This window comes from Pocillopora verrucosa, chromosome 12, assembly GCF_036669915.1.
Source record: "Pocillopora verrucosa isolate sample1 chromosome 12, ASM3666991v2, whole genome shotgun sequence".
Classification (NCBI taxonomy): Eukaryota; Metazoa; Cnidaria; class Anthozoa; order Scleractinia; family Pocilloporidae; genus Pocillopora; species Pocillopora verrucosa.
Window position 1 is genome coordinate 6,670,933 of NC_089323.1, and position 18,187 is coordinate 6,689,119.

Consider the following 18,187-nt stretch of genomic DNA (forward strand, 5'->3'; position numbering starts at 1 on the left):
AAAATTCCTAGGAATTTCTGGGAATTTTTGGGAATTTTTAGGAATGTTTAAGAATTACTGGGAATTTTAAGCAAAAATATGAGGCTAATGATATAAAATAAATACTTTAAATTAAAAAAATCCAGCTAAAATTCAAGTATTCAATAAAATTTATTTAGAAGCTTAATTAAGGCTTACATGTAAAATACTTTTGATTAATTATTAACATCAATGTGTGGTAATATTAGGATGGAATTTGATTTATTTTTCTTTTCTTGAAAACTTCATACGGATTAATCCTCAATTACAGCTATTCGTATAAAATAGTTCTAATCAATCATTAAATTTGGTTTGACACAAACAGTTGAGAAAAGCGATCAACCGATGAAAAGTACATTCAAAGATGAGCGCCAAATGGAGTCTTCTTTGTTTCCGATCACGGGCATGATCACGTGGATCTTTTACGACTTGTCATTGGCTAGCAAAGTGAATCCGCTGGCTTGCCGATTGCAGTGTTAAGAGAAGCGCCCAACTTTATTCTGACTTCTCCGACCGATTCTCTGCTTCTAGAAGATGGATACCTTGGTGATATAAATAAAGATGTGAGCTCACTCTATGTAGAAATAATCGACAAGAATCGATCGTATTACAAATGCACGATTTTTGTGGCCGAAAGTTGTCGAGGAAACAAAGACTCGAAACTCACTTGAGTTGTGTTAATGGCAAAGGTGAGAAATAACACAAGCCAATCACAGTTTTGAATGCGACTACAAATCGTCTTTTACCCTCATATTTAGAAAAGAAGGATACCACATTCACAAGTATAAGAGATACATAGATGATCCCAGTGTACCAGTACCTAAATCTACAAAGCTTGACCGTAGCAAGCGTTCAGCAACACGTTCCAACACCGCCATCTCGATTCCTCAGTCAGTCGTTTCCACTGAACTTAAAGCAGTATTGACAACAGAGTAGAGTGCGTCTTACAAAGGAGAAACATTTGTACAAGAGACAGAAGTAGCTATATGCGATTACAGAGGTGTGTTGGAACTCTGGTCCACAAATAGTTGCCAAATACCATGCACTGCCCGAAGTATAAAACAATTTTGTTGATAGCTGACAGACAGAGAAGAACAACAAGTAAACTTAAGAGCTGTTATTATTGAAGTGTGACTAGCACTTTTCATTTTTATATTCCTAGGAATTCCCAGGAATTCCCAGAAAACCGGGAATTCAGTTTGCAAGGGTTATTTGCATAATTGGGAATTTTTGAGAATTCCTAGGAATTCCCAGAAAACTGGGAATTCAGTTCGCAAGGGTAAGACTGACCAGCTTCTAATTTCTCCTTACAATCACACTCCCAAATCAATCACTAAGGTCACAAGAATCAAGGAAATGATCACCAACATATAAAGCTCTTGACTATTACACAAATTCTCCCTGTCAGCACTTCAGGAAATGTACAGAGAACAGTATAGAAAATATGCATGCTGATTTTAAGATGTAACAGGTTAAAATTACTCTACACTGTATATACTTGGTGCACAAGACTGTGGGTTATTCCAGTAGGCACCAGTTTGACCTGCAAAGTTTGCCAGCTATAAGAAAGGTGATTAGTGAGAAAGGTTGCAAAAAAATTGAGAGCAAAATTTTGTCACCAAATCTTTGTTTGAGCAGATCTATAAATAAAATTATATAGTTCTAATCTTCAACATAATCTTTAATGTAGATGAATATGGAGGGTTAGTTTCTTTTATTAGAGTGCTGTGCCAGAAGGAGAGTATAAATTGGCTACCATAGTATATAAATGTATTTCTCCAGATACAACTCTGAGACAGACAGACTGACTGATTTAATTTTCTAACCAAAGGTCAGATCCCACTGTAAAGACTGTGGGATAAAATTTGGACGATACTACTGTGAGATCTGCCGCTTGTTTGATGATACAGAGAAGGGGCAGTTTTACTGCAGTGGTTGTGGAATTTGCAGGTATTGTCATTTTTATGTTAACAAATACTAACACTGTTAGTAAATGTAGTGTTTTTGATATGATTGTGGAAAAGATTACAATGTAGTGAGTTATTGAAGGAGAAGTATAGTCCACACCATTGAAAAGTAATTTATCTAAAAATTAACTTTGTACCAATCACCACCGCTGAAAAGCTTATCTATAAATTTAGTTTGTACCATGTGTTAAGATTCCAAAGAGTACTAGCAACAGTTAGCCATTTGGAAGTTGTTTTAGACGTACCAGTACTTCAAGTTCAAAAATAGGTGCTGCCCTTTTGAAAACAACCTCTTCCAGAAAGCTAGCTACACATATGCGATGTCCCAGAACTGGTTCACAAACAGAAGCTGCTCTAGTTCTATTATTTCTTGTCACTTGCCTGCTTGATATTGTATTGATACTGTGGGGAGAGATTCAGTCTTGGTCACTCATGGGAGTGAAAGAGTTAACCCTTTAACTCCCATGAGTGACCAAGACAGAATTTCTCCTTACAATATCAATACAATATCATGCTGACAAGTGATGAGAATGAGGAAAAATATCAATTAGGGAATTATAAATTGATCCAATACCAAATTCTCCAAACTAACATCACAAGAACTTCAAACAGACAGTAAGGAGAATTACTGATGAGATCTTGGGAGTTAAAGGGTTAATTGTTCTTTGATCTCCATTGGAAACAATATTGAGGTTGCCATCAGAAGCTGCTAGGGGGGCGGAAACCCAACTTTCAATGCACTTGTATTATTAACCAGTAATCCCTGGATAATCTTTATTATGATATGTAATACATCAAACTGACTTAAGAAATCTTCATATGGCAGAGTTGGTGGAAAAGAGAACTTCTTCCACTGTGATCGATGTGACATGCGCCTTGGAATTCAGCTGAAGGACTCGCATAAGGTGAGTTTACTGTGGCACTCTGTTAAACCATTACCGTCAAACACCAGTATGCAATTTCTCTTAACTGTTCTTTACACATTTTCTATGGTTCTTAGAGTGAGAATTTGTTGAACTATCAAGTTACATGTAGAGCTGCTTGAGTTTGCGATCATTTCCTTTATTCTCATGGCTGTAATGTTTGATTCAGTGGACTGGTACAGTTGCGAGAAATGAGATGCTTATAAAAATAATATTAATACTAATAATAATAATAATAATAATAATAATAACAACTTTATTTATATGGCGCTCGTATTCTCTGCTCAAGGCACTTCACAATCATACAAAATCATACATCATTGGTAAAAATTTTCAAATTTACAACCATATCCTGCTAATATGATACTTAAACATAGCTAAAATTCACCATGATTAAAAAAGGAAATTAAGTGTAAAGCAATATAATTATATAAATCTATAAAAATAATGGTCTGTTATTAAATATATTTACTAAACAGAAACATCTTAAGTGCTCTTTTAAAAATTGAGAGACAGCCACACTCTCATCACCAACATGTAACAACTGAAAGGATGGAGAGGGACGATACTCTAAGTGGATGAGCATGATTCCATTTTACAACATTGCACTGTTCCAAATAATTCACCCTATCAATTTCAAGACCAGTTGAATGCCATTTATGTTTGAGCCTTCACCTCTTCCTCTTCTGAGTGGTGATCTCCTCATTATAACAAGGGGCATTTGGTTGAATGACAATAGTGCGAGTTTTTTTAGGTGCCAGCTTGTCCAAAGCCTTGCACAACATCTCATCATACTCCTTGGCTAACGACTCAATACATTGCAAGACACATCCATCCGACAAACCGGTCAATATAGTCATCTCATTGAAAGCACCAAAATCAAATCCCTTTAATTTATGAGAGACAACAGTCTTCCTCTCATTTACTGGTTTCCATAAGTTCAGATTAAAGCAAACAGCCTTGTGATCAGAGATAAACTGTTCCATGAATGTGACATTCTTTAGGCCTAAAGCACCCTCAGTCTCATTCCTTATAATGACTAAGGTTAACATTAATTTTGCATATGCAAAGGAAAAAACCATGATCATGAAAATGTTCTATTTTTCAGATTTAAACAAGGTTAAAAATAATTGATACATTTAACTTAAACTTTTTTTCTTTTCAATTGTTTGATAAATACATGTACCCAGATTATCTTAGGTGTACATGCAAACAAAGTGTGCCTTTATTGCTGCTGAAATATACTAATCTAGAAGTACTGATTTTGTTGGCCAATACCACAGTCTTTAGAAAATATGTAATTGTGCTTTGAAAACTGAGTCCTTATTATAACATGTGTTAATTAGGTTAAACTCATGATTGGTTTGGCTTCTTGTTTAATGAATTCTAAATTTTCTTGTCTCAGTGCGTTGAAAAGAGTTCACGGTCTGATTGTCCCATTTGCTATGAGATGAGAGTTAAGCTACATCAAATAATTGACCTTTTATCTCCCAAGATCTGATTGTTAATTCTCCCCTCTTCCTGCTAGACATTTCCCATTAAATTGGTTACAAGAATGTGGTGTTAGATCAAGATAACAACTTCTACCTGATAAGTTTGAGTATTCTCATTTTCTGTTTGCTAAATACTGTGTGGATATAATTGGGAGAAGTTACATGTTAATCACTTCTCAGAGTTAAAGGGTTAAGTTTTGTTTTAGAAAGTTGTATAAAAATGACTTATTCACAGGTACACAAAGCAGCATTAATGTTGTGATTTGGAATTTGGTATAAGTCATTTTTTTAAAAATTACCTTGTTTAGCAGTGGCATCTTTTGGCAAGTGAGTGCTAAACTAAATCTTGAGATGGACAGGGGTCAGTTTTCTTGCCCAACCATCCCTCCCTTCACTAGTTCTTCATTCTCACAACTTCCTCTTATGTAAAATCTTTTAGTTGATCCAGCTTTTAATCTTACCCAGCCAATACAAGTATTACATGATTGTACATTGTACACTGTTCCACACAATTTTTTTTCCTTGCGTGGGGTCAATGCTGGTGATCCTGAGTAGGCAAGTAGGGCCCATCTTATCTGCTCAAGATTGCCAATCAGACCATGGGAGTTGCTTGATCTTGCCCAAAGGCACTGCTAACTTTATAATAAGGTGGCTTAAACACTTGATCAGAGTGTTCATAGTTAAATTGCTGAGCAGAAAATATGCTTGTTATGCACTGCCAGGCTGTTTAAACTGTAGCTGACATTTCAAGCATTAGCCCTGCGCCACAGCGAAAGACACTAGACTGACAAAAAGATGCTCTGGTGAAAGATGCCTGTTCATAATAGCTACATGTACATTAAAACATAGGGCTGGTGCTTGAAACATTAGCTTCAGAAATGTGTTACAGTGGCCAATTTACAATATCAACTCAGTTGACTCTTTAACTCTCAGATCAAACTTGTAATTCTCCATACTGTCAGCCATACAATTTTTATAATGTTAGTTCAGAGAATTTAGTATTTGATCAAATAATTATCCCCAAATTGATACTTGTCTTTATTCTTCTCACTTATCTGCTTGATATTGTATTGATATTGTAAGGAGAAATTCTGTCTTGGTCACTCATGGGAGTTAAAGGGTGAACTCTTTCACTCCCATGAGTGACCAAGACAGAATTTCTCCCCACAGTATCAATACAAGATCAAGTAGACAAGTTATAAGAATAAAGAAAAATATCAGGTAGGGTATTATTTGTTTATCCAATACCAAATTCTCAGAACTGACATCATGATCATTGTATAGCAGGCAGTTAAGAGAATTTCTAAATACAATCTTGGGAGTGAAAGGGTTACATAACTTGACCTATTTAGTCATCTAAAAGATAGTAATGTCATAGTTAATTGATCTCACTATTATTAGGATATTCACACCTCAAGAATACCAGCACATGTACCTTCATGCGGGCATCTACTTCACAGGTATGATTCTCCTTCACATTCAAATTTTTGTTTGTTGCCATAATGCTTGTACATGCACAATCAACAAACTAAGGTAACTAAAACTTATTTCTTCAAGACATTTAGGTGATCGCATCAAAGGCATCAGCCTTTACACTGTTCAATATACAACTGTACAGAATGATTGGTGAAAAATAAATCAGCTTATGCACCGATCATATTTGAGGAAATTGTAGAGGTTATGGTAAATGTATTTTTATAGCATGCAATTTCTCTATTTGTATACCAATCTTAAATGTGCTTTGAGAAAGTGTCAGTCAGTAACAGTGAAAATTGTTACTTTGCAGCTCTTGCTTCACCAAGTTGCTGGAGTCAGGGTATGTTTTTTTTTTTTGTTTTGTTTTGTCTTTGTCCTTCCTGGGGTGGAACAAGATGGAATGGGACAAAGAAGCAGAGATGGCACTTCATTAATGGAAATCTCTTGCCAACACTCTGTTGTGGTTACAAAAATAGAATCTTGGGGAATGCTGTACTAAATCCTCTAATGAAGTGGTACAGCTGTGAAATTCAAAATGTCAGCTTCAGGAACTTTCTATAATGGCCAATTTTCATTTTCAACTCAGTTGATAACAGCAAATATTATCTTGACATAGAATACTTCCCACAGATGCAATGCCAGTGACAGTTTCTTCAGAAACTTACCCAGTTAATTCATCGCAAGGCAATTTAACCCTTTCACTTCTAAGACCTATGCTGTAACTTTTCCTACTGTCTGACAAACAATTCTCATAATGTTTGTTTGGAGGATTTGATATAAATAATTACAGTACAACTGAAGCACTGGGATCTTTTCACAATTCAATTATGTATTTCTTTTAGTTCTACTTAATATAACCTTGTTTTTGTACCATAGTAATAAACAACTTTTATTCTGTGTTTAGGGGGTATGCTTGCCCAATATGTAACAAGTCCCTTATTAATATGACCCGCATGTGGCGCACACTGGATCTTGAGATATCTCAGACACCCATGCCAGAGGAGTATAGAGAGTTCTATGTACTGGTAAGATGCTCCTGTTAATCTGCTGCCTGCTTTTTAACTATTTAAGCCCCCAGTTCTGATTGTTACACATTTCCTTATCAATTAGTTATGAGAAGCTGGTCTTAAATCAAGATAATAACTTCTACATGTACCTGATAAGTTTGAATATTCTCATTTCCTGTTTGATGGATAAAGTATGGATATTATCAGGAGAAGTTTCATGTTAGTCACTTCTGGGAGTCAAGACATTAATTTTAGATCTAAATGTTGGTCCTTCTAAAAAACTGGCCAGTGGTGAGATCAGTAGCACGATCCAGGGTGGCAAAGCATGTTTACGAAAACCATATTGAGCAAAAAAATATATATTTCAAACAAAACACTTTAAAACTTATATATCCTGTTAGATATAGTTAACCTCTTTGTATTAAACCAAAAATCGTGGTAATAGAGGAAGAATTTATTTTTTTATGGATTTTAGTATTCAGAAAAGTGAGGCGAATTCTTATGTAACGCGTAACATAATCTGACAAAGCATCAAACATATTCAAAAATTTCTTACTTAAAAATTTAAAATTTCAAAATAATTTTGACTTAGAAATACACTAGAAACATAGACTTTTCAATAAAATAGTTAAAATTGGAACACTGAATTGTAATATTCGCGCTACGAAACAATTTTCTCGGCGACCGAACATGTAACGCTGTTTATACAATATTGTACTATACTTCATAGTCACCAAGATTTTGTCGCAAAAAAAGCTCAAATCAGTTTAAAAAAATACATACAATAATTCTCAGATGATTTATTTTCTGTATACAAATTTTTATTCCATTTAATTCAAAGACAGCGTAAAAAATCCAAAAAGTCTGAATCGCGAACACATAAAATGCATAGAAAATTTACCTTAAAATTATTTATCCTCATCTCCAAAAAGGTCTGTGATAGCCGCGCTTAAAATGAAATTGCTCTTCAACTAGCAGATCTGTCATTCTCAAATTCTAAACTTTCTATCGGTACCAAATGTTCACGAATCTAACTCAATTTAACATCTAAATTTATGTCTTTTTTGAATCGCGAACATATTCGATCTTGGAACAGTATTGTTTGCATTGGTGTATCAGTTTACACGCGCAAAATAGTGGCAGTTTTAGAAATCTTCGCATCTAAACTTCGCTTCTTCCTCGCTTACAACAACCTTGTACATTACATCTAGAGGGGGTATACAACAATTAATTGATATACACCCATGAACAAACGATCGTTTGAGACTGGAAATTACTAGAGAACGTGACTTCCCTAGCGTGACTTCTTCCGTCGAGAATTTACACGCTTCGCTTGCGAAATATTCAATGGAAAACAAAAAATATTCTGCTGATCAATGGAGAAAAGAAAAAGAAGAAAAAAAGCTTAAACAACAAAGGGAATACTATGAAAGAAACAAAGAAGTTCTTGCACAAAAAGCAAGAGAAAGAATGCGCTTGCTTCGAAGCAAGAAAAAAAACGCGACAGTCGCCGCAGTGAAAACACGCACATCTGCACAAAAGGCTGATGACAAAAGAGCCAACCGTGAGCGGAATGCTGCATCAGCTACCAAGAAGAAGGTTTTGAAGCAAAGAGAAAAAGAGAGGGAAGAGAAAAAGCGACAGCAAACTCGAGAAAGGGTTCGAAAACTTCGTCAGAATAGAAAAGAGTCATCATTTGCGCAACCGAAACCGGAAGTCAACATCACCACACCAGCTTTTAGTTCAAGGATGGCAAACTCAAGATGTGGAGAACTCAAGAAATTAAATAGGCGTAGAAATGTATTATTCCAGCTTTTACCCAACCAGCATGAGGAAATTATGTCTTCTTTTTAGTTATGTAAATAAAACTGTGTTATTTCTAAACAGAATCGTGAATTTAAGCCTGCAAATGTGTAAATAGAATATATGACCACGCCTGCTATGCATTCTGGGTATTAAGTAATGAGGATAATTTAACAGATAACATCAAATATTTTCTCAAAAAGTAGTTCTTACAATAAAAGTTTATGAATAATCTATGTTTTGATGATTTTTTGGTAATTTTATGAAGTTGCTAGTTTTTCCCTAATGTTACGCATTTGTACCCCTGGATCTTGCAACTGATCTGATCTAACAGTCATTAAGAGGTGTAAGAGTGATTACCATCTAATTTCACCTCACAATATCTCCCCTGAATCACTCACTAAGTAATGGGTTAAGTACAGTATGTACAGTGAAGGTTCTTCATAAGTGTTGGACAAGATTGCAGAGGAATATAATTATGGTACCAGACAAATTTTTGTCCATAGAATTTTGCATGGATTTGGAACATTACATAGTTGAACCTTGATTATCTGGAATCCTTGGGGACTGGAGAGAATAGTGTGGATAACTGAGAGTCTGGATAGTCAAAATATAAATATTTATGAGCCAAAAAATAAAACTGATCGACTGAAAATGAACTAGATCATCTAATTAATATCATGCAAGAATTAAAGCATGTTCTCAAATTTTTGTCTATCAACTGTTAACATAGAATTTTGCTGAAAGTATTTACAAAAAGGTGTTAACCATTTACCCACTAAGAGTGACTAACATCTAATTTCTCCTCACTATATCCTCCCTGAATCAAACATGAAAGTTATGGGAATAGAGGAGATGATCACCAACTAAAGCAGCTCTTGACTGTTACACAAATTCTCCTTGTCAGCCTCTTTGGAAATGTATTGAGAACAGTATGGAGAATATACATACTGATGTTAGGGGGGGAAGGATTAAGGTAGTCAACAATGTTTAATCACAACATAATTGATCTTTTGGGCAATGGAAATTGATAAAAAGTAGTCACAGATCTTGAATTTGATGGGGGCCAGAAAAGCAAGTCTGGATAATGGGAAAATCTGGATAATTCAGGGTCGACTTTATCACTCCTTTTATATCCAGCTGACTAACTAATTCAGGAATACATAAAATTCTAATGACCAACAGTGCAGTTGGAAATGCAATATTTTTACCTCCTTTTTGGTCCATTGCAGGTTCTCTGTCGCGATTGTAACAAGGTAAGCAGATTACTTGGCATAATTTGTACTTAGAAAATTAAAACACATTTACCGTAATTTCCGGTCGTTTACCCGCGGGTAATCTGTTGATTTTGCATTAAACGCGCGCCACTGCGGGTAATAGGGAGGTGCGGGTTATGTGACAATTTTAAAATCCAGTGGTAGTTGAATTGAAAAAAAATATCACCAACATGCGTTTCTACCTCTCAAGTAAATTTTATTGGGTTAATAGTGCCGCAAAGCGGCACGAAAACATGATGCCGACTCGAGTTTATTTCACGCACAATTAGTTGCGCGACGAACAAATTATTATCGGCACGCGTGAAAACAAAACCTTGATGGTGACAAAAATTATCCATAGATATCCGGCGCATCAGCAACAAATTTCCATTTAACGCTAGCTTGAGCTAAAGAGAATTTTCCCGTTTTAAGGGACTTGTTAGGCCCAATAGAACCGGAGATATCGATTTTTTCAGAAATCGCCGACAGTACTTTATAATTCAAGTTTTAATACTCACCCAGCTTTTTTTCAACAAATCAACATGGCGCTGAACGATCGCTCGCACAAAATGTGGCCACAAATTCGTATTCTGTCAAGTATGAAACGTTGAGATTTGGGTATGGGCCGCTAGTGTTTTTACTGTATAATCTTATCAATAAAGTACATGCTAATATTGACACAGAATTGTGCACGCGTATGAATTTCTTTGACCTTTAAACTCGACAAAGACGCTTTCAAGTTTTAGAAAGTTGGATCAGACAACTTTTAAAAGACTGAAATGTATCACTTTAATGTCACGTTTTCGCCACCAAAAAGTTGAATAACAACGTGCGGGTTATCCACCAGTAGTGCGGGTAATCTGTTGACTTTTTTTTCGCCGTATGCAATAATCGGCCGGTGCGGGTAATCGGCCGTGCGGGTAAACGACCGGAAATTACGGTACTAAAAGATGTTGCAATTTATGACTACATCACACTGCTGAGAGACTGTAAACATCACTTCTAAGTGGTTGTAGGGAAATATTGAGTGTATGTGAATGTCATGAAACTTTTTTTTTCTAATAGAAAAGCAAAGTAAAATTTCATGTTCTCGGCTTGAAGTGCATGGAGTGTGGTTCCTACAACACGAGCAGAGAGGGTGAGGAGGGTGTCCCTGTGGTACCCAGACCTGCCATAGGTGACCCAGCTGCAGATAACGAGGATGGCTGGGAAACAGAAGAAGAAGAGGAAATTGTAGGAGGAGAGGAAGAACCTGCAGCAAATGGAAACGAAACACGACAACAACAAGACGACAGTATAAGTGATGAACTGAATATAGCAGATGTTGTGATAAATGTAGACGGTGACAGGGACAGTGTTCTGCCTTTAGACTGACGGAGGCATACCATGAAGCTTTTTGCGTGCTCTCTTAACCTGATTGAGCTCAAAATAGTCAATAAGAAGCTCCCACAGGGGCTGCAAACCAAGGCAGCAAAGCAAATGAGCCTCGGAGAGAAAATAATTTTTCTCACTGTTTCTGCCCCACCCCACCCCAGTCATACAGCACCATCCGTGAAAGTCTGCTCAAAGGTCAAGAGCAGCATGTTGCATTTAGCGAAGACCAAGTTAAATTTTGTCATGAGTTTTGGGCAGTTGACTTTGCATGCGGTTTGAAATGCACTATTTATTAATTGATGCGTAGGTAGGAGATGGAAGCAGCGGGGATTTTGAAGAGGACTAAGGAGAGTCGCTCGAGACATACTGAGAGCAACGCTTCTTGAGTCGTCTCTAATCTTCCCAATTGCTTCATATCTCGCTCAACGCGATTTGGCGCGTGTAATAGATGATTGTTTTGGTACATTTTCAACCTGGTATTTACTGTTGTAGAAAGAGAGATTCCATCAGTTCGCTCGTACACATGTTTCCGCTCGTATACACGCGTTATCTGTGAGCACGATTGTAATATGAAACACGCATGCACATCTGAATTTAATTTCACCAATTTACTGGCTATATTGTAATCGTTTTTAACCAGGTAACGAAAGGAATAAGTAAAATTTTGAAACAATGTTTTAAGCAGCACAATCCATTTTACCGTCAGACTATCGTTTCTTTGTATTTACCTGATAGAATGAAAACTCCCTCCTTTTCGGCCAGGTCTGCCACGAGTTAAAGAAAAATTAGCGAGAAGAAAAATCGATCTTATCGCACTGTTAAGGAAAAAAAAGGCCGTGAACACGCCGTGCGGAGTTCTGGGAGTGAAGCTCAAAATGTAATTAATCCGTAAAATAAGCTTGTCTTGGTAGTGTGTTGACGGTTATCTCAACAAGTAGATAAGAGACTTCACAATGCACCGCTACGTGTCACAGTTACTAATTTGTGTACAACAGTTTAATTTGTTCGATCGTTTAGTTTCATCGTCTGGGTCATGAAAGTCCTCAAAGAGATTATTGTCGGTGAACAGTAACTGAACACAGCGGTCAAACGTCTGGCATGCGCAAAGGAATTAATTTTAGCCGGCCGCGCACTGCGCGAAATTTCTCCTGGTCTTTCATATCGTCACAATCTAGCATTGTATAGCATCAAATCTTTGAAATACAGGCGTATTAAAAGGGTTAAGGCAAACATTCTCTCTAAATGTTATTTCTGCGTGTTCCGTTATTCCCTTTTTCTCATTAGATATTGCATTAAGTGCCCATTTCGTTTTTATTTATAATAGTCAACAAACATTTATTTTGTGGAAACTATTTAGTCATTTTGGTCGCCAAAAGGCGAAATGTTCAGTATATTGGATACAAGTACGTAATCTCCAATGGTCGAGGATGCTCGTTTTTAATCTGCACTCTCGTTGGCTCTTTGGGGTGCCTTCCCTTCTTCTCATTGGCCGATGATACTACCTGGTTTTGGTGTTACGACATTCAATCGAAAAGTGCGTTAAAGAGATCCTTGTTTCCGGTTTGCTCTGAAAATGAAATGGTTCCCAATTATCTTACTAAAAGAAAGTAGTAACCGTCCCTTTGTCCTTATGGAAATGAAAAAAGCTGAAGTAGTGTCACATAGTAATTAAATAGCAACAAAAGCAAGGCAGACGAGCTCCATCGCACGCTTCGATGGGCTTGGACTATATCGCGCTCGCTAATATACGAGAGAATCGACCCTTTTTTCACCTTGCTGTTTTTTTCTTTGGTTTACCATCGTAGATTATCCTATCAGATTACAAGCTATTTCATGTTTTCGTAGGACGTTTTTTTCTAATGTGCATTTTCAAATTGCTGGTAAACCATTTTTCAAATACGAATAAAACGAAAAACTCGTTCTGAAAGGAAATGATTTCTCGCCGTTGCCTCATCACAGACATTTCTGTGAAGATTTATTCGGTCCACATGTGATTTTTTTAATGAAATAAGGCTCCTCAAAGGAAAATGTGCATTTTCAAGTTGCTGATAAAACCATTTTTCAAACACGAATAAAACAAATAATCTCGTTCTGAAAACCTAAGGAAATGATTTCCCACCGCTGCCTCAATACAAAGACATCTCTATGAAGATTTCGTCAGACAACATGTGATTTCTCTCACGGAATTCAGGCTCCTCAAAAGAAAGTGTTCATTTTCAAATAAAAATAAAACAAAACAAAAAACTTGTGCGGAAAGCCTAAGAAAATGATTTCTCGCCGTTGCCTTAATACAAAGACATCGCTGTTAAGATTTCATCGGTCAACATCCGTGATTTTTTTTGAAACGGAAATTACGGTCTATAAAAGGAAAATGATAAAAATGATTACATAAGCTTCAAGTTCTTCGACTCCATATTGGAGGGTAAACCGAGCCATGATGATCACTTGACTGATTATATGTCGACATGAATGTGAGTATGTCTGAAGATCCCCTTGTAAACTCTTCTCGGTCAAAGTTCTTTTGTCCAGGTGCTCCGCTGATTATTTGGGATTTAGAAAGGAAAGCGTTCCTACAGCTTGGAATCACTTTATCTGCCGTAATAGGTTTATTTGCAGTTTTGTTGAACATTTTTGTGATCTTAGCAATCAAGAAAACGAGAAAATTACAGACAAACTCTATCATTTTAGTCACCAGTTTGGCAGTCGTAGATCTCATAGTGGGTGCGGTTTCTGCCCCATTTAACATCACTTTAGATGCGTTAATTCTTCGAGGAACTATATCGGTGGGCACGATCTGTGTGATAGCTAAACTTACCAGATTAGTTTCGGGCACTACTTACCGTGCTTCGTACTATCACGTAGTTCTGTTCAGTTGGGAGAGGTATGTTGCGATTGTAAAGCCTATGAAGTACAAGGCTATAGTAACCGAGAAACGCTTAACGAGATTAGCGATAATCGCCTGGATGACAGCCCTTACAACATCGGTCTTATTTCTCGCATTAGAAGCTACTGCGGTTTCCAAAATGGTACCTCGTGTTATATTTGCTATTGTCCAGTTACTCGCCTTTACCCTTATGGTGTATTTTTATTCCATGGTTTATATCGGAATACGAAAATGGAACCGAAGCCAATTCAGCCACATTAATGCTCTGATCAAAGCGAGGATGGAAAGTAAAACGGCTTTGACGGTGTTTCTGCTAACAATTGCCATTTTAATCGCTATCGTTCCTTTAGGGGTTGCACACGTCTTAGCGCAACGTTCCCTTTTTTTTCGTGAAATTTCAGTTTTGCGATGGGCAGAAACTTTCCTCCTGTTAAACTCCATTGTAAATCCTGCGCTGTATTTTTATAGACACAGGAAATATAGGGAAGCTGCTCTTAGACTGCTAAGTAAGCCACAGGAAATTCAGCCAGCGGTTCACATGGGTCTTCGTAAAAGACGCCAGCGATATTCCTCCGCATTTGTTAATGTTCAAGAGCTTGTCCACATAGAAAGAGGTCAACACCTCACACGGTCACAGTCCTGGACAGCGGACACACACATGGTCGCTGGAACACTGACCGTGTCTCGAGAACCAGCGGTCGTAATAATGAACAGAAGAATGTCATGTCCACCCTTAATAAGGCATGAAAACCTTCGTGAAGTGATTCAACCTTTCACTCGAACTGTCAAGGTGCAGATTGAACTTCCTCCTACAAAGAAATAAGCAAAGAGGAAGAAAAAGTTATCGTGTGTTTGTAAAGGAAATCAGAAGTCACAACACACAAGATCAAAAACTTGGGAAGAATACTCATATCTTGTGTTAGAATTTGTGGGCGTGACCAAGCGTGACTACACTAGGCGTGACTACACTAGGCGTGACCTACTGATGTACGCGCGCACAGCCTTATTGGCTTTGTGACTTCGTGCTTCTGTTTTTCGAAAGAAATCCTCGCTTGTGTTTTGTTTGTAAATACAGTCCCGAGTTGTAAGATTAAAATGTTCATATTGGAACCTTGACTGGACCTAAAATACTTTCCAATATCTTATATTTAAAGACACTCGTTACAAATCGCCCCAGGCTACCTCTCAAAGACCCAATTCAGCGCCAACAGTTCTAGCGATGAATTATGTTACTTAACCCTTCACACCCTAACATCAGTTTTCATATTCTCCATACTGTTCTCTGTACATTTACTGAGGTGCTGACAAGGAGAATTTGTATACCAATCAAGAGTTTCTTTAGTTGGTGATCATATCCTTTATTCTCATGACATTAATGTGTGATTCAGTGGTGATATTGTAAGGAGAAATTAGATCTTCGACAGCCTCACCTGAGTATTCTTCTTCTCCGCACTGTTCTCTTTAGATGTTTATGACGAGGAGAATTGTTTGATAATCAGGAGCTTCTCGAATTTGGTGATCATTTTCTTTCCTCTCATCACCTTTTGATTTGATTGAAGGGTTATATACTGTAGGGAAAAATCAGCTGCCAGTCACTATAGTAGATGAACAGAGGGTATTTTGATCGAGTGTCGTATAATCGAAATTTTAGTTTTTTGCAGCATTCCATCAGAACATGAAGAATTATCACAAGTAGCCAATAAGATCTCAAAGTGAAACAAAGCAAAATGCTTGAAGCGCGGGAAAATGTGCATCACCAGGTGGCAATTAGATTCAGTCTTGTTTCTGGTTGGTTGAGATCGGGTCGTTAGTTCCCCCACCAATCACAACGCAAAGGAAAGGAAAACAAAGATAAACCTGAATTACTTGCAATATTCAGTCGAAAGCACGCTTGAAGGACCGTCAATAACGAGAGGGTTGTTACTAAACGGGAAACAAGCTTAAGAAATGGAGAATAACGAGTCGGAAAATCAAATGGGAAATTGAGATTGGAAAAGTCGTTTTTTTACATCAGTTGTCTACAATGCGGAATAAATATTTTTCAGAGATAATTATTGATATTCTTTTTTGTTAGCGTTTACGGCAAAAAGAAAGTGACAGAAAAAGAAAGAGGTTACACAGAATGTACATTTTCTCATTGCTTGTATCTTTCTTTTCTTCTGCGGGGCTCTGAAAAACACAACTCGCAAAATATTCACCGTATTACTTGCTAAACCATCACATGAGGTACCTACATCGCAAATCAGTCTATAGAAAAAAGAATAAAGGGGTAAGTTTCTAAAGAAACTGTGGTTCTGCGTCTGTGGGAGAGTATAGCAGGTAATTTAGTGTTAACAACTGAGTTGAAAACGTAAATCAGCCACCGTAAAGGGTAAAAAAGCTAAATTATCTGCTATTGAAAAAAGAATTACACGACGAGAAAAAATCATATAACGACCATTCGTGCAAGCCAAGAGTCCTCACAAATGCGCTGAAAAGAGCAAAACAAGTCTTTTGCGTTTTCGTGACACGAATATTTCCAATTATTGTACATTTTCATATTGCTAGTAAACCATTTTTCAAAGACGAATGAAACAAAAAGAATATTTCTTAAAAGCGTAAGGGAGAGATTTTTCACCGATACCTTATTACAAAGAAATCTCTGTGAACATTTTATCGGTCAACATCTGTAACTTTTGTCAACAGAGATAAGGCTCTTCAAAGGAAAACGAAAGAAATATTTGTTAGTTTTGGTCTTTTTTTACTTCAAACTAGGCTTCACGAGTGACTGATGTTTGTCACTAGAATTAACTAAGATTACTAAGATGTTCATTAAGATTGTAACTGGACTCACGATGGCTGTAATGAAGAATCCAAGCTGAGGATAGATTTTTTTCTTTGAGTCTGAGATGAACAGTAAATTACTGAAACAAAAGAAGACTGGCTTGGAGGAATAATTATCTACAGTTATAAATTTAGGAAGTAATCAGTCAAACCCATTTACTTGAATCTTTAGTTTTCCATGATTTTGTAAGTTAAGAAAGGCGCGGTATGCGAGACTTCCGCTAAAGCTTAGGAAAGGAAATTACTTGCAATCAGGCAATTGTCAGACATCAGATCATTTAGCACCGAAAGATTCAAAGATAAACGGCTATTCTACACATGATCCTAAAGAACTCCACCGACAGTAAATATATCGATCTTCTTAGCAGAAGTGTAGTCCACACAGTTAAAGCCAAAAATTCGCGTAAGCACTCAAAATATAGCTACCAGTAATTATTGCCTTTTCGTAAAATCGATTCCTCCTTCTTCTTCTTTTTTTTTTTCTACATAACTTAATGAAAATGTACATAACTATTATCAGAGAGATCTGCAAATTGACGAGTGTTGGGCGGAAATTGTTGACGAATACTTTAAAGATTTGGAAACTTGGGGAAATGTCAAAATCATCAATTGCCCACAACATCCAAATTGCTGACTGGATATGCACGAGCGATTACAAATTTACGCGACACGGCGATAAATAATTTTATTCGAATCTCTTAATTTCTCCTCTCGACCTATTTTTCCTGTTCCTTTTTCCTGGCTGTAAGTCCTTAGTTACTCTAGAATAAGAATCAGTCGTGGCTTGGACGCTCATTCAAAAAATTGGTCCGGAAATTGAGTGCAATCTTGAAGCAGAATGATGTCAGTTCCGTACATCTTGGTGACCAAAGTGATTTCCAGATGATGACGGTGATTTCGCCATCTCCCATTGTTAGGAAACACGGAGCTCCAAAATATTGCACGGAAATTGTCGACGAATGGTTTTAAGATTTGGAAAATGTATATACCTGAGACTTGGAAAATTATTCTATTCATTTACCTATACTGCAACATCCCAAACCTAATTTTGTCCGACAAAGTTTGATCTTTTCGCTATATCAAAATCAAGTGTGCTTGCACAATGAAAAAGAGAAATTTGGAAGAAAACAATCTGCAATTTTACGCTTAATCAAAAGTATAAC

General features: G+C 36.8%; 2 protein-coding genes across 3 annotated transcripts; both read left to right on the top strand.

The window, feature by feature from the left end:
• The first annotated feature begins 524 nt into the window (after positions 1–524).
• On the top strand, positions 525–11,992 carry LOC136277237 (RING finger and CHY zinc finger domain-containing protein 1-like). 2 transcript variants are annotated; one of them, XM_066158977.1, is made up of 10 exons: positions 525–707; positions 777–1,018; positions 1,850–1,968; positions 2,812–2,890; positions 4,314–4,356; positions 5,801–5,861; positions 6,188–6,217; positions 6,782–6,902; positions 9,920–9,943; positions 11,009–11,992. In XM_066158977.1, exons 4-10 carry the CDS (start codon positions 2,855–2,857, stop codon positions 11,315–11,317), a joined length of 624 nt encoding a protein of 207 aa, XP_066015074.1. In that variant the 5' UTR covers positions 525–707; positions 777–1,018; positions 1,850–1,968; positions 2,812–2,854; the 3' UTR covers positions 11,318–11,992. The 2 variants fall into 2 exon arrangements, with proteins under 2 accessions (XP_066015074.1, XP_066015075.1); XM_066158978.1 differs by lacking the exon at positions 4,314–4,356 and having other exon boundaries at positions 5,803–5,861.
• A 1,790-nt stretch (positions 11,993–13,782) lies between these two features.
• On the top strand, positions 13,783–15,024 carry LOC131790891 (adenosine receptor A3-like). The gene has a single exon (XM_059108141.2). The coding sequence runs from the start codon at positions 13,783–13,785 to the stop codon at positions 15,022–15,024; it is 1,242 nt and encodes a 413-aa protein (XP_058964124.2).
• The last annotated feature ends 3,163 nt before the right edge of the window (positions 15,025–18,187 follow it).

Bases quoted from the DNA above. Each gene is read 5' to 3' on its own strand.
- LOC136277237 (XM_066158977.1), top strand. From the start codon at position 2,855: ATGCGCCTTGGAATTCAGCTGAAGGACTCGCATAAG. The intron at 5,862-6,187 runs GTATGATTCTCC...GTTACTTTGCAG, and splicing joins TGCGGGCATCTACTTCACAG to CTCTTGCTTCACCAAGTTGC. The intron at 6,903-9,919 runs GTAAGATGCTCC...GGTCCATTGCAG, and splicing joins ATAGAGAGTTCTATGTACTG to GTTCTCTGTCGCGATTGTAA.
- LOC131790891 (XM_059108141.2), top strand. From the start codon at position 13,783: ATGAATGTGAGTATGTCTGAAGATCCCCTTGTAAACTCTTCTCGGTCA.